This window comes from Pezoporus flaviventris, unplaced genomic scaffold (assembly GCF_033815535.1).
Source record: "Pezoporus flaviventris isolate CSIRO_AGI_PZ_B2104156 unplaced genomic scaffold, CSIRO_AGI_Pfla_v1 ptg000002l, whole genome shotgun sequence".
Classification (NCBI taxonomy): domain Eukaryota; kingdom Metazoa; phylum Chordata; class Aves; order Psittaciformes; family Psittacidae; genus Pezoporus; species Pezoporus flaviventris.
In genome coordinates, this window is record NW_026892550.1 from 25,882,255 (window position 1) to 25,908,616 (window position 26,362).

The 26,362-nt window shown below is 38.2% G+C and overlaps 1 protein-coding gene across 1 annotated transcript; it reads right to left on the minus strand.

Annotated features, from left to right (window-relative positions):
• Positions 1–112: 112 nt before the first annotated feature.
• CHIC2 (cysteine rich hydrophobic domain 2) lies at positions 113–26,362 on the minus strand. Its single transcript, XM_061472856.1, has 6 exons — positions 26,045–26,362; positions 18,760–18,814; positions 18,457–18,612; positions 3,487–3,543; positions 3,261–3,320; positions 113–483 (listed from the first exon to the last, which is right to left on the minus strand). Exons 1-6 carry the CDS (start codon positions 26,161–26,163, stop codon positions 433–435), a joined length of 498 nt encoding a protein of 165 aa, XP_061328840.1. The 5' UTR covers positions 26,164–26,362; the 3' UTR covers positions 113–432.

Consider the following 26,362-nt stretch of genomic DNA (forward strand, 5'->3'; position numbering starts at 1 on the left):
ATGAATGATTAAAAGGACTTACATAATGTACAGTCAATCAGTTGTGTCATTTTGGGATAAAAAAATACCTGCTCGCTTGTATACCATTTTCAGCTGTGTATTTAGTTATATATATATATATATGTACACACGCACGCGCACACATATAAAAGACTCTTTGAAAATCAAGATATACTAATAAACAGAAGTAGTAAAAGTAACAATAACTTAAGTAGCAGTTAACATTTGTGTGAAATTCCTTTGCAGAGTTTGACCAAATGCACTTGGAACATGCTCTTACTGAAAAAAATAAACCCAACAAAACAAACAAAAAAGAATGACAACACCACAAGATTCTGTAGAACCAATCTATGTTACCACCAGGAGAGCACCAAGCAAGGCACCATTGGAAAAACAACATACTTGAATAAGTCTCTATAAATAAATCAAATGTTAATCTGGTCGAAAAATCGGTGTCTTTGGTAAAAATTCTATAAGGATGACCTGTATAAAAAGAAAAAAAAAAAACATGTATTAGATGGAAGATGGCAGCAATCTGATTATCTATCATAATGATAATTCATAAGCCTTTTTTTTCCCCAAGTACATCAAGTTATAATGATGATCAGAGATCACTTAAATTCAACTGGAAAGGTTTGCCTACCAACACCTAACATCTAAACAAACTGAAATACGCTATTTCATAATTATTCTTTGTTATAATTCATTTACTTTATTAGGAAAAAATTATGAAAGAGATAAACATTTATTAAAGAAATCAGAAGGTGCAATGTATGCAAAGTTATTTTTAAATTACATATTCAATTCCCTTTACTTAATTTTTTTTCCACTTGAGTATTCTGAATTATATTTAACATTCAAAACTTGTACAGATAGAAAGGTGTATCAACCTTTGCAAAGTTCCCATATCTAACGAATCTGCAAGTAGTTAACAAGAAACCTGACTAATGCTTTTGCATGATTATTCTTATGGCCCCTATTTAAATTTAAACCAGGTGTTTCTGAGCTACGAACACATGGTACTGTACACTCCAGAATACAATCCAAGCATTCATCCTACTTTAAACAGAAAGCTTAAGGGAAATACTCACTTGTGCACTTTCTTCAGAAATAACAGTCATTACACAGCAGCATGATTGTATTCATAAACAAATAAACGCACCCAGTAACAGAACTAAGGATTTTATTTACTTTTAGGGGAGCTTGCCTTTCTAAGAAGTTAAAAAAAAAATAATTCTAAACGTTTTTGATTGTAAATGAGAACACAACTTGGCTGCTTAGAGAGTAACCACTTTATCTCTGATAGCATGTTGAACATCAGAAGTCTCTGATTTTATTATTTTGAATCTGTTTGCCTTAGACATATCAAAATCAGATGTATAAATTTAGTTTTAAGAGATATTCACAAGTGACTTATATGCGGAAGTGATGTAAACTGCTCAAAATCCACTGAGCCCTGACACGAGTCAACCAGTGAATGCTTCGAATTCCAGGGCTACTGATACTCAAGACAGGGTTTCAAAAAGGAAGCAAAGACCCAAAGCTGGAACTCTGTGTTTATGCCAAAGATGTAAGGCTATTGTGGTTCTGTCTATTTAATTATTTATTTAATTTAGCATCTTCAGCAGTGGATTTTGAACTTCAAGCTGGAAAAGCACCAAGTTTTGGGTACAAGAATCTAATTTAAATAATCTGCTTTGGAAAAAAGGATATATATTATTTAAAATTAAATCATAAACATAACATTAGGGACAAGAGACCAGCAAATCAGTTCCCTGAAAATGAAAAAATGGTAGAGAGGTTTTGTAAAAATTCTCTCTTTATATATGTCTGGAGATAACATATTAAACATTTCCCAAATTGAAAATAAAATCTTCATCTTTAGCCTGTGAAACTACATGCTTATGACTACATATTAATGTAAACAGGTCGTGCAAAACTTATTTTAAATTGTATTTAACAGAATTAATATTCATCCGTAAAGGTTGCTGGGCTATAGCGTTTACAAATTAGCACTGTACATGTCTTTTTCAATTGAATCTGCAAAACATTGGATGTGACAATGTCTTCCTGTAGGAAAATGAAATTTTCAGTGAAATAAAAAAAAAACAACTCGAAACACTTCATTTAGGTAAAGTTCAAATATACTTTCTGAAATTTGCCTTATTCCATTTTCAGCCACATCTCTTAGATCTAAACAACAACAGAATTGTAGAATAGATGGTACAAAAAAAATCTACTTATAGAGTCATTCTGTGAGAAAGCACTTTAAAGATCTTATGTTACAGGCTAGAAACAAGATCTAATTTACAAACAGGAAAAGGAGGAATACTAAAAGAAAATTATTCTTTTAATACCTTTTCCAACTGCTTAATCACTTTTAAAATTTTTATATGCATGATAAAGACCACAGATACGTTAGAACTAATACAGTAGACATTTCTCAAATAATAATCTTTCTTTTTAACAGGTTAACCCTTCCTATCACCTGCTTCCTAGAGCATTAAAAAAGTATGCAAATTCTGATGCTTCTCACATTTTAGCAGCTTAATTTCATCTTATTCTATGTACCGCCAAGATATTCTGAAAACTGAAATAAAAGCAGCACCAAAAAAGAGAAATAAGGTTGCAAGCTAAACAAACTGAAATCCCACATTGGACATCATTCATTTTAAACAGTATATTCTCACTGTATATTTCCAAGATGTGCTTATGGAGTTTCAGCCAAAGACTGGAGTAAATTAAACCTCCAGAGACTAATTTAAAAATATTTTAGTGACACAGCTTAGAGATAAAGATACTTTCAAGACAGTTGAGGTAAGGGGCAGTTAAAATTTAAAAAGGCTAAAAGTTTCTTAAGCTCCAACAGCTTAGTTGAAAGGTCTTCTTCCATACTTTTAGACTTGATTAGCATTATATAAAACAGCCATATCTGACTTGCTGCGTAACCAAAGTTGTGGTTATTCTTTATACAGCATCTAAAATTTCACACTCCATCAGCACATGTTCAAGCTATTTTATCTTGGCAATTAATTTATTATTTTTCAGAACACAGTGAAGCCTTGTTTTCAAGTCATTCATAACTTTATAAATCAGTCCTGCACATGAAACCATGCATCTGTGAACCGTAGAAAATCCTTGCACTCAGGCGATTAAGCTCCTGACACCTTTACTGATTAATAATCACGAAAAGAATAAGATCAGAAGCAAAATAAATGATCATTTAATAGAGAAACTCACAAAACAGCCCTTTAACTTACATATTCCATCATGTTATTCGTTTCACATTTCCTTTTGCTTAGTCTCCAATGCAAGCACAGCTAGACAAGGAGGAAAGAAAAAGAAGAAAAATGAGCTGTATTTTATTGCAGCACACAGACTAGCCCATTTGTCCACCTTTCATATTTTTCGTTCAACAAAAGCATCTGTTTCCATACTGTGCAATTCAAACTCCAACAGTACGAAGCTGCTCCCTGCGGCACTCACCTTGTGGTATAACCTATTGTTTTCCCATTCTAATAACTTCTCAATCGATCTTCGTGTCTGGAAGACAAATGAGAAAGAATTTTACTCTTGACTGGTTTTAGAAAAACTTTGTTATGCAGCTGCTTTTGTGTGAAAGAGAGGTACAGGACAGTGACTGAGTACAGGGTGGTCTGTAGTACTATCAAAACTTCTCTGGTATTAAACAGTAACTAGAACAACTTTTTACAACACCCAAATAACTATCTTCAAATATTTTGGAACAGCTGTTCATATGTATATGCTTTCTGGTTTTTACAGCAGTTACAACTTTAAAATCACAGAAATTATGAAGTGATGTAAGTATAAAAGCAGGAACACTGCTCCCCTAGTATCAGTGGTCTAAATGCACCGCTTTTGAGAAGGTTGGTATCTAAACTGACAAATGTTGCCAACTATTTTGCAATGCTGTAGGTCAAGTACAAACATGCAATACCCTAAACAAAAGAGATTTTTTTTGTGACTTTTATATCCAGATTTTAGAGACTGAAAACCAAATGCAGAAAGTTCCAGTAAATTACACAAACAACTATTACTATATCTGTGCGTTGTATAAAGAGTGAACCCAGTATTTAGGATTCTAAAGCAAAGTTTTACTGCCTATGTTGCCCACACTTGACACTTCATATAAAGAATCCTTAAAGCTGTTTGCAGAGCTTTTTAAGATTATGCAGTATCAAAAGGACATTCTGTGCTGCAAAGTTTCACAGTATTTTGAATATAATTATTCAGTTATATTTACATTTAAGAAATACATACTGACATTTATGGTCATTTGACTGCCAGAATATATACTGCTTAGCTCTAAATGGGATTTGCTACTGGCTATGAATAAAAAGAGGATAATTCATGGTGCCAGGTGTTAAGATGAGACCAACAGAGCTGCAGGTGCAAAAGGACAGAGCAATGACAAGGATCAAATACAACTTAGTGCAGCTGCAGCTTCCTTACAAGGCAGAGAGGGGTGAGGGGAAGGGATGAGAAAGCATCTTGCTGTTATTAGTACAAAATACAAGTACTGTAAATGAACCTTAACAAATCAAACTAAATGCTGTCATGAGAAACAAGGATGTCTGGGTAAAATAAAACTCAGACAACAAATTACTCATTTCACACTAAATATTAGCACCTTGGTTCTCAAACATCAGTTTCTCTCTAGTTTAATACCAAAGCGTTGTGGGGAAGCATATCTAAGCATGTACTGTGGTCACATGATTCAAAATTAGATCATTGCTACCTATGAGTAATCATTACACTGAATTTTTATTATGTTTTATTTTAAAAAGCACAAGTCAAGGAATTATCACAAGGTGGATGTGCTAGTGACTAATTCATCACATCAATTGGGGATTGAGTATTTTGGGGGTTATTGTTATTATTATGTTTTTAAAGACAGTGCCCTTTAACAATAATCAGTAGACCTCACTTGTTTCTTTGTAAAGATAGCCTTTTAGAGTCTGCTCTCCTTTTAAATGAAAATAGGGCAGCAGTTATGGTCACACTTTTGTTAATTTAGTTGCCAGTCAGCTCCAAATCAAAAGAAAATAAGGCTGCAGAGTGTAATTAACATTCAGTTCAGTCGTTTTGTCCCTTGTCTAGCCCCCAAGCTTTGTTAAAATTGCCATCTGAATGCTGAAGGCTGTAGGGAAATCGATTTGATTCTAATCGCACCATGAAAAGAACATGATCTAACTGCTTTCAGCCCTCCGTAAATCTGTACTAGGTCTTTAGCACAATGCAACTTCCAATTTAAAAAGCACTGAATGTCTCGTCAATGACTTTGTGAAGAAAAAAGAACAAGGAGCAGACATAAAAATTCCAATAGTTGTTTAAGCATTAAAGTTCATTTGCATCACAGCAAACCTGAAAAGGGCTGACCTCTCAAACCGCCTCTCAGGTCTATGAAGTTGTAGCCTTGACAAGCTCACATTGACAGAGCTCATTGACTCTGAAAGGCTACTCTATCAATGGTGAAAAATGGCAATAGGTTCTACTCTGAGCAGGCATCTGCCTGCCCACCCGCTGCTAAACCAATGGCAAAACTGATTCAAAACCTGAATCTACCTTGTAATCTTCCTTTCCAGAACCTTTTAATAATAGATTAAGATCACTATATAATTTAATTTCATTGTTTGCCCCAAAGAGTGTGAAAAACATCCAAGCTTTTCAGATTCCAATAAAATTACATATATATTACAATACATACACATAAATAAGAAATTGATAGGTAGTTATGTACTATTAATTGGTTTGTTTAAATAAGAAGCCAGTTTAAAGTAATTTGAATAGTGTGAGATAAAAGCACATGCAGCTTCAAGAATACAATTATTTAGGTTCCCAGAGCTTTAAATAGAATCCTTCCTGAGGTATAATTTGGGACAGTCATAGCTCCCAAATCATGTCACACTACCAATACAGAAATAAACGTTAACGAAAATTAGACTATAAAATATTTCTGCGAACCTCAGAGCTTGGGATAAAAAGAAATGAATCAAGCAGCATCACACAATTCACTATAGTAAGTTTTCTTCCTACTTGACAGGTGAAAAAAAAAGCACTTGCACGTGCAGCTTAATTAATCACTGCTCTTGACATCTCAATGATTTACAGTGAGGAGCAGGTGAGGATATACAAAACCAGAAAGGAACACTTGATTTGAGTGTAGCATTTCCAGCACACTAGGATGACAAGCTTATATATTCTATCAATGGTGCACAGAAAAACCCATACAGCAAATTATTTGTTAGCCGCAACAAAAGCACAAATTAAGTGGAAGAGAGACTTACTTATTAGGAAGATTAAATACTATCCAGCTTCTAATTTAAAACTGCAGTGTAATATTTGAGCAAACTAAAACTACAATTCAAGTACACATTTTAGCATGCCAATGATAAGAAAGTATGCTTTGTAACATATTTTGTGAAGAAAAAGCAGATAGCCTTTAATGTTCACCAAATTTTGTGAAACAGAGCTCTTCAATCAACAATCTAGATGCAATGTTTAATGAAACACTCCTGTAAAAGAACTGATTCTTTAAAGATATTAATGTTTGACAGCATCTTTGAAAAATCAGGCTACTGAAAAAAACCCAACTCAGAATACATTGTCACCAATGCTTATTGCTCCCAATTAAGTAAAATAAAGTTTTGCCCTTAAACATGGAAGAAAAAAAAAATAAATAGGAAGGCTATGAACTTTTCATGCAGAAACAAAGCAGCATTGAATACAAATACTACATTACCTGCATTACCAACTACAAGACCTACCAGTGTCTACTGAAGTTAGCTTACAATTCCAGACACAGTTATGATCTGGACTGGGATGCTGCGCAGCCACAGGGTCCCTCTTGCAGTGCATGACCTGGAACATGCACGTTATACTAAACCATACTACTGAAGGGGCCAAAGCCCCCTCAGCTCCGGCTGTAAATCAATGAATGACTGGTACAATATTAAACAAAAGGATCTTACACGACTCTCAAAACAGTGGTAATTTGAGTACCTCCCTTTGTCTTTTAAGTGGGGAAATAACCTGGATAGTAACAACTCCACTACTGATTTTATTTGTAGTTGTCTGGGAACAACAGAAGAATCTCCAGCTAAATGTATTTGATCTCTGACTTCTCACCTGAAAACTGCAAAACATATGTAAATGTAGTGCAACATTAGTCTAATAAATAGAGATTTTAAAATTCCTTCATATAAAACTTTACCAAAGTAAAGTATTAGTAATTCTGAATATTGTCCTAAAAAAAATACCCTTTATGCTCAAATTTCAAAATACAAAGAGACCAATTTAAGCAGATTTTTGTTGATTCTTATAGGGTCAGATTTTGTATTATATACCAGAGAAGAAAGCAGAAGGAGTATATCAGAGGTCTGAACTTTTAAGATGTCAAAGAGAAAAATTATGGATGTCAGAATTTCTATTCATTCTCCAAAGATAAACCAACTATAGAATTCATACTCATGCAATTTATCAGCACAAACAAAATAAAAAGTAATCTTTCAACTGAATCACACAACTGCACACTCATTTTCAACATGCCAGAACATCCCCCAAGTCAATTTTGAAACCCACATTGGTACCACAAAAATGTTAAAGCTGTACTTGGAACACACATACCTGAATTACATACATGTTTACCTGTGCTGAGCAAGTCCCCACCTTTAACACTGTGTCACAAATAGACCCTTTAGAAACTGTAAATTTGTAAGATTCCAATCTTACTGAGGAATTCTCTATTTGTGAAGGGCAAAGATAACAAAGGTGAAGCCTGAGTTAAGTCCAGACCCTGACAACCTGGAATACCTGCTTCAGCATGTACAGTAACTTTAAAAGGTGTATGATCAACCACATAAGAAAGGTGATGCAAGATACACCCATGAATAGCTTGGATATTTCTTACTAGAGACTACTAGGTGCTCATCCCAGAACCCTCTGCAGCATCCATGCAAGAAAATGAATGAAGACCATACATCAAGGATTGAAGACTATCTGGAAATAAGTGTAGCATTCTGGTGCTTTTTGTACAATCTTGCCTTCTCCAACAGGATTACTACTGCTGTATCTTGTCATACCTTACAGATGATTCTGGGCAGAAAGCAAGCCCAGACAAAAGCAGATCAAAGCTCTTGATCAGGCAAAAAGAAATATAATCAGAATTCTGGAGTGGAAGAACTGACAACATCAAGTTCCCTTCAGGAGACTTGCTGTTCTAAAAGATAGCCCTGAGAATATTATCCCATTTTCTCACACAATCTTTATACTAATTTGTATGGGTCTCAACCCCGGATTAGTAAATCAGGAGAAATTAATTTAAAGCTTAATTAATCAAATCAGATCAACTACTTTCTGGAAAGGTCTCTTCCACCACACTGCTAATATAAAGAGAAGAGCAGCATTATTTGACATTACTGCATGTAACAGGTTTTAATGTTTAAGCCAAAGACGATTTCTGAGACTCTGGTTACCTTAATTGTCAAACTCCTAGACTGTTTAAGAAATCACTAAAGCAATGAAATATGTGGAGAATGGAGAAGGTATCAGAAACATACACCCCATGTACATTATTCAGGAGTACAATAGAGAACATCTTGTAGTATTATCACCATCAGACTAACTGATAGATACTGGATGACTCCAAAGCCACTTTGGTCTGGAGCAGAAATGTGTGGCCAAGAGCAATTATCAAGGAAAATCCCTAAAAGTTGATTACAAAATTCTCATATAAATATACTCTCAAATATAGACAATATACTCTCAAATATAGAAAATACAAAACTTTCAAATGAAAAAAGAGGCTTATAATAAGTGGAAGCAAGGACAGGTGGCATGGGAAGAGTACAGGGATGTTGTCCAGGAAGCTAGGGACCAGGTTAGGAAAGCTAAGGCCCAGTTAGAATTAAACTTAGCTAGAGGTATTAAAGATAACAGGAAGGGATTCTACAAGTACATAGCAAATAAAAAACAGACTAGGGAGAATGTAGGCTCCCTCAAGAAGCTCTCGGGAGAACTGGCTACACAGGATTTGGAGAAGGATGAGGTTCTGAATGACTTCTTTGCCTCGGTCTTCACTGGCAAAGGCTCTGACCAAACCCCCCAAGTCTTGGAAGGCAGGTGCAGGGACTGTGAGAATGAAGACCCTGCACCCACTGTAGGAGAGGATCTGGTTCCAGACCATCTTAATAATCTGAATGTGCACAAGTCCGTGGGTCCTGATGAGATCCATCCACAGCTCCTGAAGGAGTTGGCAAATGAAGTTGTGAAGCCGCTGGCCATCATATTTGAGAAATCATGGCAGTCAGGTGAAGTTCCCGATGACTGGAAAAAGGGAAATATAACCCCCATTTTCAAGAAGGGGAAAATGGATGACCCGGGGAATTACAGACCAGTCTCACCTCTGTGCCTGGCAAAATCTTGGAGCAGGTTCTCCTGGAAGGCATGCTAAGGCACATGAAAATCAAGAAGGTGCTTGGTGACAGCCAGCATGGCTTCACTAAGGGGAAATCCTGCCTGACCAATTTGGTGGCCTTCTATGATGGGGCTACAGAACTGATGGACAGGGGTAGAGCAGCTGATGTCATCTACCTGGACTTGTGTAAAGCGTTGAACACTGTCCCACACGACATCCTTGTCTCTAAATTGGAGAGACATCAATTTGATAGGTGGACCAGTCGGTGGATAAAGAACTGGCTGCATGGCCGCACGCAAAGAGTTGTGGTCAATGGCTCAATGTCCAACAGGAGACCAGTAACGAGTGGTGTCCCTCAGGATCGGTGTTGGGACCGCTCTTGTTTAACATCTTCGTCGCTGACATGGACAGTGGGATTGAGTGCGCCCTCAGCAAGTTTGCTGATGACACCAAGCTGTGTGGTTCGGTTGATATGCTGGAGGGAAGGAATGCCATCCAGAGGGACCCTGACACACTTGTGAGGTGGGCTGATGCCAACCTCATGAAGTTTAACCATGCCAAGTACAAGGTCCTACACCTGGGTTGGAGCAATCCCAGGCACAGCTACAGGTTGGGCAGAGAAGAGATTCAGAGCAGCCCTGCCGAGAAGGACTTGTGGGTGTTGGTTGATGAGAAAATGAACATGAGCCAGCTTCAGTGTGCACTCACAGCCCAGAAAGCCAACGGTATCGTGGGCTGCATCAAAAGGACAACTGACCAGCAGGTTGAAGGAGGTGATCCTGCCCCTCTACTCTGCTCTCCTGAGACTTCACTTGGAGTATTTGTGTGCAGTTCTGGTGTCCTCAACATCAAAAGGACATGGAACTGTTGGAACAAGTCCAGAGAAGGGCCACAAGGACAATCAGGCGACTGGAGCACCTCCCGTATGAAGACAGGCTGAGGAAGCTGGGGCTGTTCAGCCTGGAGAAGAGAAGGCTGCGTGGAGACCTCATAGCAGCCTTCCAGTATCTGAAGGGGGTCTATAGGGATGCTGGGGAGGGACTCTTCATTAGAGACTGTAGTGAAAGGACAAGGGGTAACGGGTTAAAACTTAAACAGGGGAAGTTTAGGTTGGATATAAGGAGGAAATTCTTTCCTGTTAGGGTGGTAAGGCACTGGAATAGGTTGCCCAGGGAGGTTGTGAATGCTCCATCCCTGGCAGTGTTCAAGACCAGGCTGGATGAGGCCTTGGGTGATATGATTTAGCGTAAGGTGTCCCTGCCCATGGCAGGGGGGTTGGAACTAGATGATCTTAAGGTTCTTTCCAACCCTAACTATTCTGTGATTCTATTCTATGACTCAAGGTGCTAACTTTATATTTTAGCCACTGGATATTTTAGCGCTCCTGTAAGAGCTAAGTTACCAAAGTAAGCATAGCTAGTTACTTCCTGTGATGACGTGACAGTGACTAGAGTCAACTATTGTGGGGCCTTCATACTATGGAGAAGACCTGCAGAAGAAATAGTCTTGACCCTGACAAAATTAACTCACTTCCCTTGAGAAGGCCTAACTGAGATGTGGTAAAACACACTTCACAAGCAGATGTTGAACTGATCCATGAAGCATCGAGATTGTAACTAGTGTTGTTATTTTCAACTCTTTTCTTCTAAAATTAAATTCTAGCTCTGACTCTTTGCCATTACAAAGAAAAAGGAAAATTAATCTCTGTTCCCTCCTATGAAATTATTCACATCTGGCCATAACAACCTAAAGCATTCACCTCCTGCTGAAGGACATTCTCGTAGAAAGGGCAACAGAAAATTAACACATAAAATGGAATGGACCGTAACAGCGATCAAAACAGGACTGAATCTCCATCAAATAACTCATATGTTGTCATCCACTGCGGGAAATTCTAAAGTGAACATGAGTGAAAATTCCACCTCCATCTTTTCTTTTAAAGTTACAGAGATGTTAGTTTGGGTCCCCATCACTTATTTCCAAAATACCCACTAGTATGCTATGGAACATAGTTCAAAGACAGTGCAGGTGGAGAAACTAATCTCAGGTTACATTTCTATTAGAAAATGAAACTGTGCCCAGAAACATTCCCATTCACTTGAAGCCAGCTGGCAGGGAACAACTTACATCTGTACCAGTAAGTTTTCATAATCTCTGAACAACTCAGAGAGCCTGGAGCATTCCGGTAATGCCTAGGAATTGCTACACAATACAGACCCAGAGCCTGCCAGGGACCTCTTGAAGACTAGAAATTATAAAGCACCCATTCCTAGGAACACTGCCAGTTTTAACTTATCAGTATATAGGAAGCCTTTGGCTTCAGCTGTTAGGAACATTTAAGGGTAAGCACCAAGAATGGAAGAGAAGCTACATAGCCAGAAAGACTGAAAGGCAGCACAACCTAACAAAATAACTCTACAGTCCTCTGTAAAATCGAGCACTTTACTAGTGCGCATGTTGAAGAGAACAGTCCCTCTGAATGAGACAGCCTCCAAAGTGCCTTGCCCATCTAGGATTGAACAGAAAATTACAGAATCCCAGAATCCCAAATAAGTTGATCCTGTAGCAATTAACCAATTTAGGGAAAAAAAAGCTAGCTACTTAAAAATATTTTTTATCACCATCATCATTAGTGCTCCAAATTCAGCAATTAATTCCAAAATTCAGCAAAAATAACTTTTATGTGGAACAAAAAGAGAAGTACCTTGTCAATTTTTCACTTCAGTGTATGCTTGGTGTGGTAGAAGACTTATCAACTCCTTCAGTCAGTCTTCACTTTTGTAGAACAGCTGCGCCTCTCACCCTCCCAACTGTTTTGTCAGCAGTCATGTTTCTTAAAATACCTTTTCTTTTTGTTGTTCCAGTGGTTAAATAACAGCCTACTTTATTTATACATAGTACTCAAGTTACTGAAAGCGCTTCACTTGCGCAGAAAATAATGCCTTACCCTGGTTTGTTTAATAAAGTGAGAAAGTGAATATATCCCAGAGCAAGACTACTTAGAAAAAAGGCAAGAGGCACAGGTCACCTCACACTTCCCAGCAGACCACTCTAGTCATATGCTACTGTAACACAGACTCTACCAAGTTATTGTTCAGTGAAGTGCTTTCTACTTAATGTTATCATATGAATTTCAGATAATTTTGCATTCTAGTTCTTTCCTCAAGAGTGTTTGCATATGCTCTCTAGTTGGCATTCTCTACAAGTTGCTAAAGACAGAATCCTAAAAATTTCCAAATCTGACAATTAGCTAGACCATTTTTAGCGTGCTCTTTCAAAATAGCTCTATGCAAATTTCAACAAGCTTACATTTGTTTCAGAAACATGTCAAACTGGGCATGAAAAGCAATACAAAAAGCAATATTAAACCCAAACCACTGCATGATCTATGATGTATAAGGTATAGAGAGGGAGGCACAATGTAAAAGGCACTATAATAGGAAAATGTTAATCCTGCATGTATTATTACAGTTCATATTGGTATCTTCAGAGATATCATTCTAATAACAAATGCACTAGCATTTACAGAAACCAAAGATACATGCTGCATTTACGATTAATATAAAACCTATTAAGAATACATGAAATTACAAATTTAACTTTAGGATACATATTTTTAATACTAAAGGATCTGCATTCCGAAGGAGGTGATCCTGCCCCTCTACTCTGCTCTCCTGAGACCTCACCTGGAGTACTGTGTGCAGTTCTGGTGTCCTCAACATAAAAAGGACATGGAACTGTTGGAATAGGTCCAGAGGAGGGCCACGAGGATGATCAGGGGACTGGAGCACCTCCCGTATGATGATAGGCTAAGGAGTTGGGGCTGTTCAGCCTGGAGAAGAGAAGGCTGTGTGGAGACCTCATAGCAGCCTTCCAGTATCTGAAGGGGGCCTACAAGGATGCTGGAGAGGGACTCTTCATTAGGGACTGTAGTGACAGGACAAGGGGTAATGAGTTCAAATTTAAACAGGGGAAGTTTAGATTGGATGTGAGGAGGAAGTTCTTTACTGTAAGGGTGGTGAGGCACTGGAATGGGTTGCCCAGGGAAGCTGTGAATGCTCCATCCCTGGCGGTGTTCAAGGTCAGGTTGGACAGCGCCTTGGCTGGCATGGCTTAGTGTGAGGTGCCCTGCACCCCATGGCAGGGGGGCTGGAATTAGATGGTCTTAAGGTCCTTTCCAACCCTAACTATTCTATGATTCTATAGAGAAATAAACTACTATTTTTTTATTTAATTATAAATATAAGTATTTTTCATGCTAATATAATTGCCCTGCCCCTTCCCCCTCACCCCAGCAGGCTGGCAAACTAAAAGACACAGCAGAACTATTTGCTCCCACACCATATTATGCACCGACTCAATACCCTTCAGGAAAGCACATGAAAATCTGATAAACCCTTACAGAGTGCTCTCAATGAAATAAAAATCTGAGTTCAGAGGTAGGGGAAAAAAAAAAAATAACCATAGAGCTATACACTGATGGTTTGACATTTATAGTTTTCTACAAGCATTGCCACTTTAAGTTCAGTACATGGAGGACTTAGTGACTCTCCTGTCCAAAATTATAGTGAACAATCTTTAAAGAAAAATATACCATATCTGAATCCTCAAATTCTTTTAAAGTTTTCATTTCATAGCTAACACTAAAAAAAAAAAGAGCTAATTTTAAAGACCTCTGAAGGAAGACAACGGTCAGGAATGCATATTTGATTCATACAAGCTCTATTTGAAAAGTTTTACTAAGCTGACTAAAGCCAATATAGAGAGCACATATCTTCTGGTTAGGATAAACAGAATAAATACATTACAATTTTACAGATTCTGCCAAACTGAATTAAAGAGACTTCAAAAACAAGGCACCTTCCATCTTATGTAATCGCCTTGAGGAACTACTTGGAAATGCATTATGGTATTAGAGTATCTCCAGTGCCAAGTCCTTGGCAACAGGGAGAGGAGAAAAAAATAAATTCTTTTCAGTTTTGAAAATTAATGTAATATATTCATAGCTTCAATAAACTGAGCTATTTTAATGTCAGTACCATCCACTGACAAGCAAGACTACTGTATTTAAGAAAATTCACTCCAGCTCCTCCCCGACATATTTAATCAATACTTGGGAATTTGTAATTGGCTTATGTTTATACAGCACTCTGAAGATGTAAACTGCTATGTAAGTGACAACTAATGATGAGGCTTAAGAAGCATTCATCAGCTTTGTGTGAATTCACAAACAAACAAGTAGCTCTTGAAAGTATTAATACAGACCGCTATTAAATATCTCATTCTATTCATTTTAAGAGATTGCCCATGAACCTTCTGAAACATGCAATTTACATGTACAATACCAGCTTTTAAGAAATCTAGCAATACTGCAATTCTATCCTAGCTTTCATTGTTACTGTTTCTGTTGAAATTATTTATCCTATTTACACACCAGGAACTACAGTATTTAGTTAATACTGAAAATGAGTGCCAATTCATTTGAAAAAGTGGCTCTAAATGGGCACCTCAGCCTGTAGTGCTTTTCGAAATTATAATTCACCACGTCATTCCTTTTATTTAAAGAACAATAACTTAAAGACTTAATGCTCATTTCTACAATCTGGAACTTGTCCCAGGAAGGATAGCATAATCTGTGAGTAAAACTGCTGAAGATCATTGATGATCCAGACCTGCAAATGAAGGCCTGTATTTCCTGTAACTCTCTTGAAAGCTTTTATTCATTAAAATTGAATCAAGACCACATAAAAGGAGAGAGGCAATAAGATACTGAATCAAATTGAACATTTATTCTACTGGTGAAGACTAGCAGGCTTTTTCTCAAATACCCCAGTGCAAAAGAAGAAAGGAAACAATACTGTACAAAGACTTCCAAAACTAGCACTGAACAAAACACTGAAAGGAAAAATGCAGTGAAGGGAACGCTTTCATTGCATGGAAATGCATTAAAGTGATATAATTAACAATTAAGCTTACAAATGCCTGAGACTTAAATTCTTAGTTTGAAGCACCTGCTGATTTAAGGAGACAAACCCAAAACTTCTTATTCACTCTACAAAAATAAGCGTATATTCCCACTACACACAAGCTTTAAATAATTGTCTGTAATTTCAAAAACCATATTTACATTTGTGATAACACTGCCATGTTAGAATTTCAGAAGTCAATGAATGGCTGTAAAAACATAGAATACAAAGAAAGATTAAGAGAATTACTGTAACTTCACAAGCTCCAAAGCTGCGGCTTTCATTTTGTCTACATAAACCTTAAAAAAAAAGTTTCTCTGAAAATGAGTTGCAAAGTATAGCAGCAATTTAAGAACATGGTCTTATTAAAACAGGCATTTCTTAATCAGTCATTCTGAGAAAAGCTACTTTTCTACATTAAAAGTAATTGCATAGATGAAACTTATTTAATAAAAGCCTTAACTTCAGAAACACTCCCACTTCTCAGCTCACTGTATATGCAATTCAAAACAAATTTGTTAGTGTTCTATTTCAGTAGGAAAGGGCAAAGATGAAGGCTGGAATGTTTTCATTGTGTGATTAAAACACGTTCTACACAAATTTCAGTTCTACATGAAACACTTCCATCCTGCTTTCAGCAATCAAACTCTCCAATTGTATGATCTTAGAAGTCTTGTGTGATCATTGCAGGATGTAACACACCAGTTCCAAGTAACTGTCCTTTCATTTTAGGACAGGGCTGAATTAGACAAGCTCTCTGGGCAACACTTTTCAGACAAAATGCAGTAACCTTTTGTTTATTGTTGCTTTAATATAATAGTTTTACATTGTGAGTGTCAGTGAGAAAGAATCCATTGTATCTAAAAGCTAAGGAGAAGAAACAGCCACAGATCATCCTGGATCCCTGCTTCCTCAAAAGGTGAATCCTGGCTATTGCGACTATACCTATGGCTGGAGTCTGGCTGGTGAAACAAGATGTGAAGAAGTCAGAGCATGGAAGATCACTTGATCAAAGTGATTCAAAACACTGTGAAGTCACAAACAAGCAGTACAAGGGTTCAAATGTAAGTGATTACTTTGCATTAAACACGTTAGTCTGCCATGTTATCAGCAAAGCTGTAGCACTAGCAGCAAATCAAAACAGTCAATAGATCATTGGGGTTTGTTTTTTTTTTTCCAGTGGAAGAACATGAAGTTGTTTCCTGTCACAATTCCACTGGAATCTACTGAGCAAATTACAGATTGGAACCTAGATGAAACAGGTTGTATTTGCAGCTGCTGTCAGTTTGTAGGGCAGCTCCAGGTAATTCACATCACGCACTGTCTCTCATTTTTGCCACTTGTAGGAAAATACATACAATTAATTTCCTGCAATTGTCATAGCACTTTGACATAAGCTGATGGAAAGCCCTGCATAAAAGGAAAATCTTATAAGCTTGTGGATCCAATTCAGTATTGAGATCTTAAGGGTTAGAAAACCTGTAATTCCAGGTAAGAGAGATTTAAAGGATTTAAATCACTTTCTACTTTCCTGATCTGGGTCTACCAAGAAATAAAGTTGAACCCACTCATACCTATTCAAGCAACTCAAGTGGCAGTAACTTTTCACTGCTTTTCTGTGAGCAGTAGCCCTGACCAGAATCTACAAATTCTTTGCTTGTTTCCTATATTAGAATTTGCAATAGGTCCTTGATAATATCTCACAGCTTCAAATTCTATTTTCTAGCCCCCTCCTTTTTTCTGACTTTGTTTAACAATGTATAAGATGTTGATTATTTGTGACCTCTGGTAATAGGTTAAGAGACCCCAGTTTAGATGATGAGGGCTTGTGGCATCAGCCCCTACCATGTAACATCTGCTATCACTTCCTGCTACAACAGCACATCATATAAGAAAAACGGGTCCAACTACAGAGCACCAGATGCTTTCTCCTGTAGACAGCAGAAATGCAAGCTTCTCTTGTGTCTGCAATGAACAGAGCTAGGCCTAGATCAATAAAGGTAGGGTTCTAGGACTTTGATAGTCATGATGACATTCAGTGTACTTAATTGTACACAACTTGTAACATTAAGAGGTTTACAGAAGAGAGAAGGAGCATATACAAACCTTGCCATGAATTGGAAAGATGAACAACGCTAATAGCGAGGACAGGATGGGGAGGCACAGAGACTTCTCACAAAGAAGTGAAAGAGTACTAGCCCAAGAAAATTTTTATGCACATGAAAATTGAAGAGACTGAGGGTAGCCTAATTAACTGCACTGAGGGAAAGAAAGTGAAAAACAGGCACATGCAATGAGCTTCTGCTATGAAGAATATATTAAGTGCCAAGTGTACACAGACAAAACACTATTTTCCAGGTTTTAATGTAAAAAAAAAAACAAAAACCAACAACAAAAAAACACACCACAAAAAAAACACACACACAACAAAAAAAAAAAATCACAAAAAAAACCAAACAAACCAAACAAACAAAAAAAAACCCACAAAAAACAAAACAAACAATCAACAACAAAAAAGAAAAAAAATCAATTTACTCATCTACAGCTTGGAAACAAAATCGCAAAAGAAAAATCAATTATTATCTTTTTTTAATTGCCTTTTTAAACAAGTTACGGTTATTTGAACCAGTGTAAGCAGAAGCTCCTTAAAGCAAACTGCTACTCAATCACTTACAAATTCTGATAAGCCCAAACACTGTATGACAGAAGATGCAGCTATTAAAATAGTATGTTGAAAGCTACTTCAATAACTGTTGTTCAGTACACAGTTCTAGTGGAAACATTCAGCTATGCTACCACTCACTGAGTTATAAGCTCAAAGTTCTGACAGGTGTCTGTTTTAACTAGTATGACAGACAACTGATACCAAAACATATGAAAGCAAACCGATTTAAGTGAGCTCTAGCACACTGTTTCTAAGCTGGGGGAAGGGAAAAAAACCAAACAAACCAAAACCCACAAACAAAACAGAGAACTAAAACTAAACACCACCACAAAATAAGAACAAATCCTGCACAATTCTATATTAAAACTTACATGAATAGTTCAACTTACTCTTTTACTGAGGCAGATAACTGGCCACATACTACAACCTAAAGTGCAGCAGCAGCAAAGGCATCCACATAGTAGCCATCGTACATTAACTGGAAGGTTCTTCTTAAGACAGCTGTTAACTCTACTGATGCTGGCTTTAAATTCTTCAGGTGCAACCTACAAAGGAAAAAACAAAACAAACCAAAAAATAAGCTAGTACTACAGCAGTGCTTTTTATTACTTTTGCAATGGTCTACACCTGGAACTCTTGTTTTGTAATAAAATCTTAACTATGATTTCAAATTCCTATTCACAGATACTCGCCTTTCCAGTTAAAGATGAAGGAAATTCTGCTTCAAATTTGTTGCTTAGTCCAAACCTGCAAAACCAAAAATAAGATCATACCAAAATTAGAAATAACTTGTGGCATGGAATGAAGTTATAAGCACCTCATAATACCCTCTGGGTTTGTATCACAATAGCATTAATTTCAGGGAAGAAGTTGTTAAAAGTAATTCCTAAAATTATCTTAACCCACAAAAGTACCCTTAGTACACAGTCTGAAATCCATCTTGCCTATAGCCTTCTTCTTAAAGTTTTGTTGATACTGCTGACTCTTCCCCAAACTCAGCAAAATCTTTATAAGCAATATGCATGAAAAGTAAAGTACTTGTCACAGTTTGAATTATCTCTTCCATCACCAGTGCAGATGTATCTTAAAGGAAAGCTCACCTAGGCTGTGCTAAATAACTGTTCTATGTATTAAAACTGAATCAATACCAGCTTCCTTATTCAGAAAAAAACATATTAGTAAGTTTCAGAACACAAAAATACTACCTAACAAAGCATTATTTAAATAATTATTTAAATCATTAAAATAAGTATTTAAATAGTAACTAATTTGAAAGAAACATACTGATTACAAATGTAAAGCTATGAAGGAGTCTGAGATGAGCTGGAGTCACTGACTATTCTAGGTTTCAGAAGATCTAAATAGTAGAGAAGTTTCATATAATCTATTTAAAAAAAAAAAAGGAGGTTTCTATCTTAAAGTTGGCTGGTTGAGTTAATGAACAGATAAACCTCAAAGAGTATTTTAATATCTTCTGGCATCTAGCCTGGGCAATAACTTCTAATAGGGACTATACAGTCTAACAAAGTAATTAGTAAAACTGTATGACTGGCTACTAATTCAGGAAACAGCAGTTACTGTAAAACTTAAGTTGTAATTAATAACCACCTGAAGATAAACCAAAGCAGTCTTACTATCAGATACTACAAACACCACAAATCAGAAATTAAACTGCTCAAGACTTGAATACAGGCAGCAAAACCTAACACACAGTGCTCAGTTGCAGGCAGAAAAGCTTACCTGAACTTTGATAGTTGAAAAGACCTGATTTGTTTTGGCAGTATGTTTACTGAGCAGCTAGATGTTTCTTGGGGTTTATTTCAGGTTTTTTTCTTACTGAACCAAATGATCTGCAAGCTAACAGAGAACCTTATCCAAGTAATCAAATGGGCAGTTAAGTGCCATACCAGAGTTGAGCTACTGTGGAAGGGCCTCACAAAACCCAGTGGACAAAAGGTGACAGATGAGCTTCTGCATATATAAAGGTGGTGAATCTTGGAAAAGCTGAACTATACTTACATGATACTCAACTGAAGCTTGGTAGCTACAGCTCACAAGACAGATCTTTTATCACCAGTCATGATTCTCTTAAATATCTGCTCAATGCAAGCAGCAGCTGCCAGAAATATTGGGCACCACTAGGAATAACAGGATTAAGAAGCCCACAGAGGCCATCATTTTGACTCTCCACAAAACCCTCATGTACCCATGCATTCAGTACTAGGTGAGGTTCTTGCATCCACATTTCATTGAGGACTTGGTGGAGTTAAGAGAAAGCAGAAAGAAGGAAAACTAATATAATAAGGGAATAAAACAGCTGCTTTAGGAGACTGACAAGGCTGACACTAATCTGGGAAAGAGAAGGCTGAGAGGGTATATGATCAAAGTGCAAAGATTCAGGAAGGCAGTGGATAAGCTGAATGACTGACTGCTAATCACCAAATGCCACAACAGAGGGCACTCACTGAAACTAGTCAGATACTGGTTTAAAACATAAAAAAGTGCTTCTTTAAGCTGCAAGTAGCAAAATTCTGTGGTCTTCCACTTGAGATTAATGATGAAGACTGTGACAACAGATTTGAAGACAGACTACACAAGTTCCCTGGCAAACAGGCTGTAAGGGAAAGACGATGTTGAAGTATATATCACCTCCCACAACTGCAGATGACAGAGAGTATAAGAATGGACACCAAGAACAGCTAGACTTGCATGCAGCCAGCCCACAAACAGCAACGCCTGTTGCCTCAGTCTGCACCAGCACACTGGGCTATGTATTTTGTGAATTTGACTCTGTAGGCAATTTTTATGGACGGTCTCAAGGAAAGGTAAACAAGTTATCTCCCTATCACTGACTGCAGGCAGTAGAAGCATAATTATTTAGGACTATCAAAGATTATCTAGTCCAACCCCCTTGCCACTAGACCAGATTGCTCAAAGCTCTGTCCAACCTGGCCTTGAACATTTCCAACAATGGGGCATCCACAACTTCTCTGGGAAACCTGTTTCAGTGTCTCACTACCAGCACCATAAGAAATGTCTTCCTTATATCCAAACCAAATCTACACATCCTGTTTAAAAACATTGCCCTTGTCCAGTTACTTACTAGAGGCCCTGGTAAAAGTCCCTCTTCAGCATTCTTATAAGCCTCTTCAAAGGCCGCAATAAGGTCTCCCCAGAGACCTTAGTTACACACAAGTTACCTAAGCGTATATGAGTATTTGCAGTTAGAATAGTAGCTCTGTAACCCCTATAAATCCCTTAAAACTGGTGAAGTTACAAATTAACATTGTTCACCAGAGAAATATATGGCAAGTTTACCACTTCAACACAAAAGAAAACCAAGACTCACTGGAAAGATACTTCCATCACTGAAAATCCTGTTGAATACCCCATGACAGGAGGACCATCCACCCTTTCCCTAAAATCCTGAGTCAAACCAAGTGCTGAGGCAAAAGTTACGTAAGCTTCAGAAGGAAGTGCCATGCCCTGTCAGTTAAGCTACTTAAAATTACCAGTAAGGTGAAGTGGAACCAAAGCCTGAAAAAAATCCCTTGGATCTGTATACACTTCATAAGCAGCCAGGAGCATAAGAAGGACTCCAAGATACACAGCAGGCATCAGAAGTCTCAAACTAAAAGGTAACATCTCTTTACTATATAAGTAATTCATCAAATCAGACAGATGTCTGAAGAGATGTCCCTTCAAAGAATGATCTTCATGTACTTGATGCTTCAACATCCAGAAGAAATTTTCCATGAATAATGGAATTAAATATGATTTTGAGCAATAAGGGAGTGGCCAACTACCAAGGATAGGATGATTCAGTCCAAAGCAGCTCTTGTTGCAAGAACAACAGCTGAGCTCCTATACAACACAAGACAGAATTTCAGCTGTCCCTCTACCCAAAATAAGGAAGGAAGCCCTTTACCCTGAGGTGCAAGCAGGTAAGTCAAAGGCACACAAAAGTCTCCCTGCTTTCAGTTAAGTAACAAAAAGATGTAATTGCAGGAAAGCCCTGTTCAAGTCTCATCTTGAAGATTGGCTAGGAAATCAGCAGGACACACACAAGGCTTTTTTTGTGAATGCATGATCCAAAAATATTCACATACTGAAAGCCTCAAACACAAGCAAATATTTATGGAGATCGCAAAAGCCATGTCAACAAAGACAACCCTACTGGAAAAGCTCTAGAGGTATCTGAATTTACAAACAGGCTGAGGCATAGTGAGGCACAGAAACTTCTGAGTTTCTTCACCAGTTACACTTTAGTGAAGTTGTAAGTAAATGAGACCAAGACTCCATACTTGAAGCTTGTGGCAACATTTACAAGTGTTTATGGTGGGGTAGCAAAACTGAAACATCAAAGCTAACTCAAACAGCTACCAACAGCATTCTGAGACTTCTGTGTTACAGTTTTGTCACCACATGCAAGTAGAAAAAAACAGTGACTCCATACACTAAAAGCTTTGATAAGCAATTATATGATCTCAGTATTACCAATCTTGATTGTAATCTGCAATTTGGAAATTAAAATACTAGAAACTTCACAGAGCACTATGACATGTTCATTATAAAGACATAAAAGCTCTGACAAAAAGCAGCAAAAGATGTCTTAAAATCAATATTCTGAAAATCAGTATTCTGGAAATGTATTTCCTCAGCCAGCTGTCCTCATGTAACAGTAGATTTCTTTTCTACAATACTGCATCTTCAGTGACAAGTACCCTTCCCTGCTTGCTCTATGCTTTCTGCATTCTACATCATGTCTTCAACAGATCCACGTTCACCTCCCAGATGACTGCTTTCTTTAACCTTCCTGGAACCTGGAAAAGTGTTTCCGGAACATGACTCTGCTTGAAAGGTTCAGCTCAGTTACTGCCCTTGTGTACAGTTTAGAAAGAAAAGCTGAGAGGTAGAAACATCAAAGTACAGAAGCTTACAGTATAGGACAAAGCCAACCTGCAACCTTTTCTCAGCTTGCAACTCAAATATTCACAACATATAAAACTGACACGCTACTCTCTTCACCTTTGTCCTCTCTTATGGGGACACTAAACCATTTTTTCATTGCTCTTAACCATACTCTTTAGTTTCACATGTTCACAGCCCTTACAAAATAAATATGTATTCCACAAAACTTAACACAGTCTATCCATAATTTCCACATAGCCCTGTTTTCACTCGTATGTCCTTGATACAGAGTAAGGTTCAAAAAAATGTATCAGCAGAATTAAGTTTAAAGAAACTGACTTGGGTAAAAATACATTTTATGAGGGTTTTTTTTCTCTCCAAACAGTTATATTGCATCAACACAGAATATGCTAAGATGACAAATAGCACAGAAAGGCATTCATTAGCACATCACAATGGCTTTCCAGCATTCCAGCACTGCAAAAGGCTAATGAATCCAGTATTACCACTACAAAATACAGTTTGCTACAGACTAGCTAATACAGTCTGGTATAGAAAAGGCACATATGTCTCAGCTAGTAAAGGAAGAGGAAAGCACAGGAAAACAGCCACTGAAAAACACAATCAGACATCAAATACAAATATTCTCTTGCAATTTCAAACTCATCACGTACCCCTCTTTCCACCCTGAAAGCAAGTATGAAATACCTTGGACTTTCAATCCAGTTCTAAATCCTGTTATTTTCTCAGCTTTCAGGTTTCTTGCCATTAAAAGAGATCACCTCAAGTTATCAAAAAACAAGTCAAGTATTACTCCAGACTACTGAATTATCTAAACTTTGCTGGTGTGAAAACAGTTTAAATGAATATTAAAAAAACAATGTCAAAGAAAAAAAGTTTTGTAATTGTGTGCCACATGGTCCCAACACTGAGTTTCAGAAGAAAACTTAGAGCTAACAAAAAACCCCACACTCTGGAAAGGCAAGGCCTTTGTATGTTTGATTTGGATAGTATTTACCCGCTGTCCTTAATTTGCTTTTAACTGCTCAGCTTAGAAAGATCTCTCACACACTTCCGTTGTCAGCTGGATGAAACCGAGTGGTAGTAAATGTCTTTCTGACATTAATCTGTAGGCATGGAAATGCCATATTTCAAACTCAACATTATGTAAAATCAGAGAGGACAGACTGTGAAAAGAAAACTTCTGTTTAAATTCACACCCTGCAGAAGAGTGTCAGTCACTCTTTAAACAGCAGAGCCGGGGACAGATCAATCCAGTATTTGCTTAATTGCAGATAGTTTTTGTCAGACATTCCAAACTCATACATGTTTTTATACCAGGCCAGACTAATTCATTACATACGTAAGGCTTGACCTACTCCTGAAACCCACCAAGTGAATGTTCTGACAGTGATCTAACTAATAATAAGCATCTCTGTCAATGACAAAAGAAGTTATAGGCTGTACAAAGGTAAAAGTGCCTGATGCTATTTACTGAACTGTTCACACCTGGTGCAATTAAGAAAGCAGATGAAGATGAATCGCCTAATTTTTGAGGTACATGTTTGCATTTCATTGCTCATCCAAAGCCTAAAGTGCAAATATTTTAAGAAAGACCTTAATGTAATAATGAGCTAGTGACCATTAATAAACAATTAATGAGGTAACCATCCTTCTTCAACCACAATACCCTTAACTAGTCACAGACATGCTACACAAGCTTCCTACGATTCCACTAACGGGCCATGACCTTGTCTCACACAACTTACTTTCCAGTATTGGAGAAGAAACCAGTGTTTGCCTCTATTTCAGTTCTTTATACTTCCGCATTTGCTAATATGAAAACCGTGGTTTTGATGTTTACCAGAAACAGGCTGAGGCTACCAGCTTATTTTCAGAGAAGTCATTGGATGGGTAGCATTTTTTAATTTTTTTTTCCACAATAAACAGTCACACACTGAACAGTTTGGCTACATGCTTCTGTCCCTTTATGGGGCCTCCTCAGCCTCCTGCCCATTTCATCCTTCCAACTTCTCTCAGTCTATCGTGTCTTACTTCCTGTTGTTAACCAGACAGTAAACTGCACTGCCCAGCTGTTAGTATTACTTAATGCCAACCAAACATAGCAATAATGTACTAATGTGCCACAAAACCACTCCAAATTTAAGCCTGGTCTTCTGGAAAGGTCAATATCTGCAAATCAGTAGAGTTCATGGAACTCTGACATAGATCACAATACCTTCAACCTTTATGCTTCTATTGCAAGTCTAGTCTTGCTGAACAGTGAACAATGGAAAACAAAAAAAAGTTCACACTGCCGTGTTTTGTCTCCAGGTCGGTGTTTCAGTTTCTGCAGCTGTACATCGTTAACTGACAACCACGGCATTTCGGTAGAGTGTGCCTAACAGAACTGACTGAAGGAAAGACACTCTCATCTGTTGCATTATTGATAAGCTCTACACTAACTCACGGACACTTGCTGCTAGATCATCAGAGATACTAAACACTGACAAAACAGAACTCAGTCACTCCCAGATTAAACACAAAGAAACAACACATCAATCACAACTTAACATGATTTTACACATACCTGACTCACGGATACCTTTTCTTTCTTAAAAGTTCTCAAGAACTGTATTAGCGGCCACATGTCAGATGGGAGTGGGTAACAGATACATAAACAACCCTAAGCAATAGCCCAGCCGGTCAGGCGCCTGCATATACCTGTTATACACAGGAACCTTACTTCCTGACAGCTCATCGTTTTGGACAAATACTTCACATTCCTCTGCTAGTCATAGCTCAAGTCAGCCTTGCTTCCTCAGCGCCTCGTTTGAGTTTTGCACCCGCTTGCGAGACCCAGGCAGCCCACAGCTGCCCGGCGGGACCGAGAGGCCCTTCCGCAGTCCCATAGAAGCAGTAAAGGCCCAGCATCCCCCCCACCCGCCTCCCCGACCTGGAACCGCCGTCGCCACCACCCCCAGGCCCGGCACCCAGGGGCCCCTGTCCCGCCGCCCAGGCCTCCACCGCCCGCCCCAGCCGCGCAGGCCCCGGCGCGGCCCTTACACGGTGACATGGCCGGAGCCGCGCACCACCACCGGGTCAGGAGAGTACTTGAGGAGCTGCTCCTCTAGCGCCCGCTCCTCGTCCTCCTCCTCCTCGTAGATCTCGTCAAAGTCCGCCATAGCCAGGCCCAGGAGTCCGCTGAAAGAGAGAGGAGCCGGGGCGGCGCGACAGGGCCAGCCGCGGAGGCCGGCAGGAGGGGGCCGGCAAGGACACCCCGATGCCGGGGCGGGCGGCAGCGGAACCCCAGCAAGGCAGCAACAGCGGCAGCAGCACCGGCTCCGGGCGAGGAAGCGCCCGTCACCCTCCGCGGGGGGAGGG

Coding starts and splice junctions, on each gene's coding strand:
- CHIC2 (XM_061472856.1), bottom strand. CDS start 26,163: ATGGCGGACTTTGACGAGATCTACGAGGAGGAGGAGGACGAGGAGCGG. Junction 18,613..18,759: donor CTTCATCTTTAACTGGAAAG/GCGAGTATCTGT, acceptor TTTCCTTTGTAG/GTTGCACCTGAAGAATTTAA. Junction 484..3,260: donor CGAATAACATGATGGAATAT/GTAAGTTAAAGG, acceptor CTTTTTATACAG/GTCATCCTTATAGAATTTTT.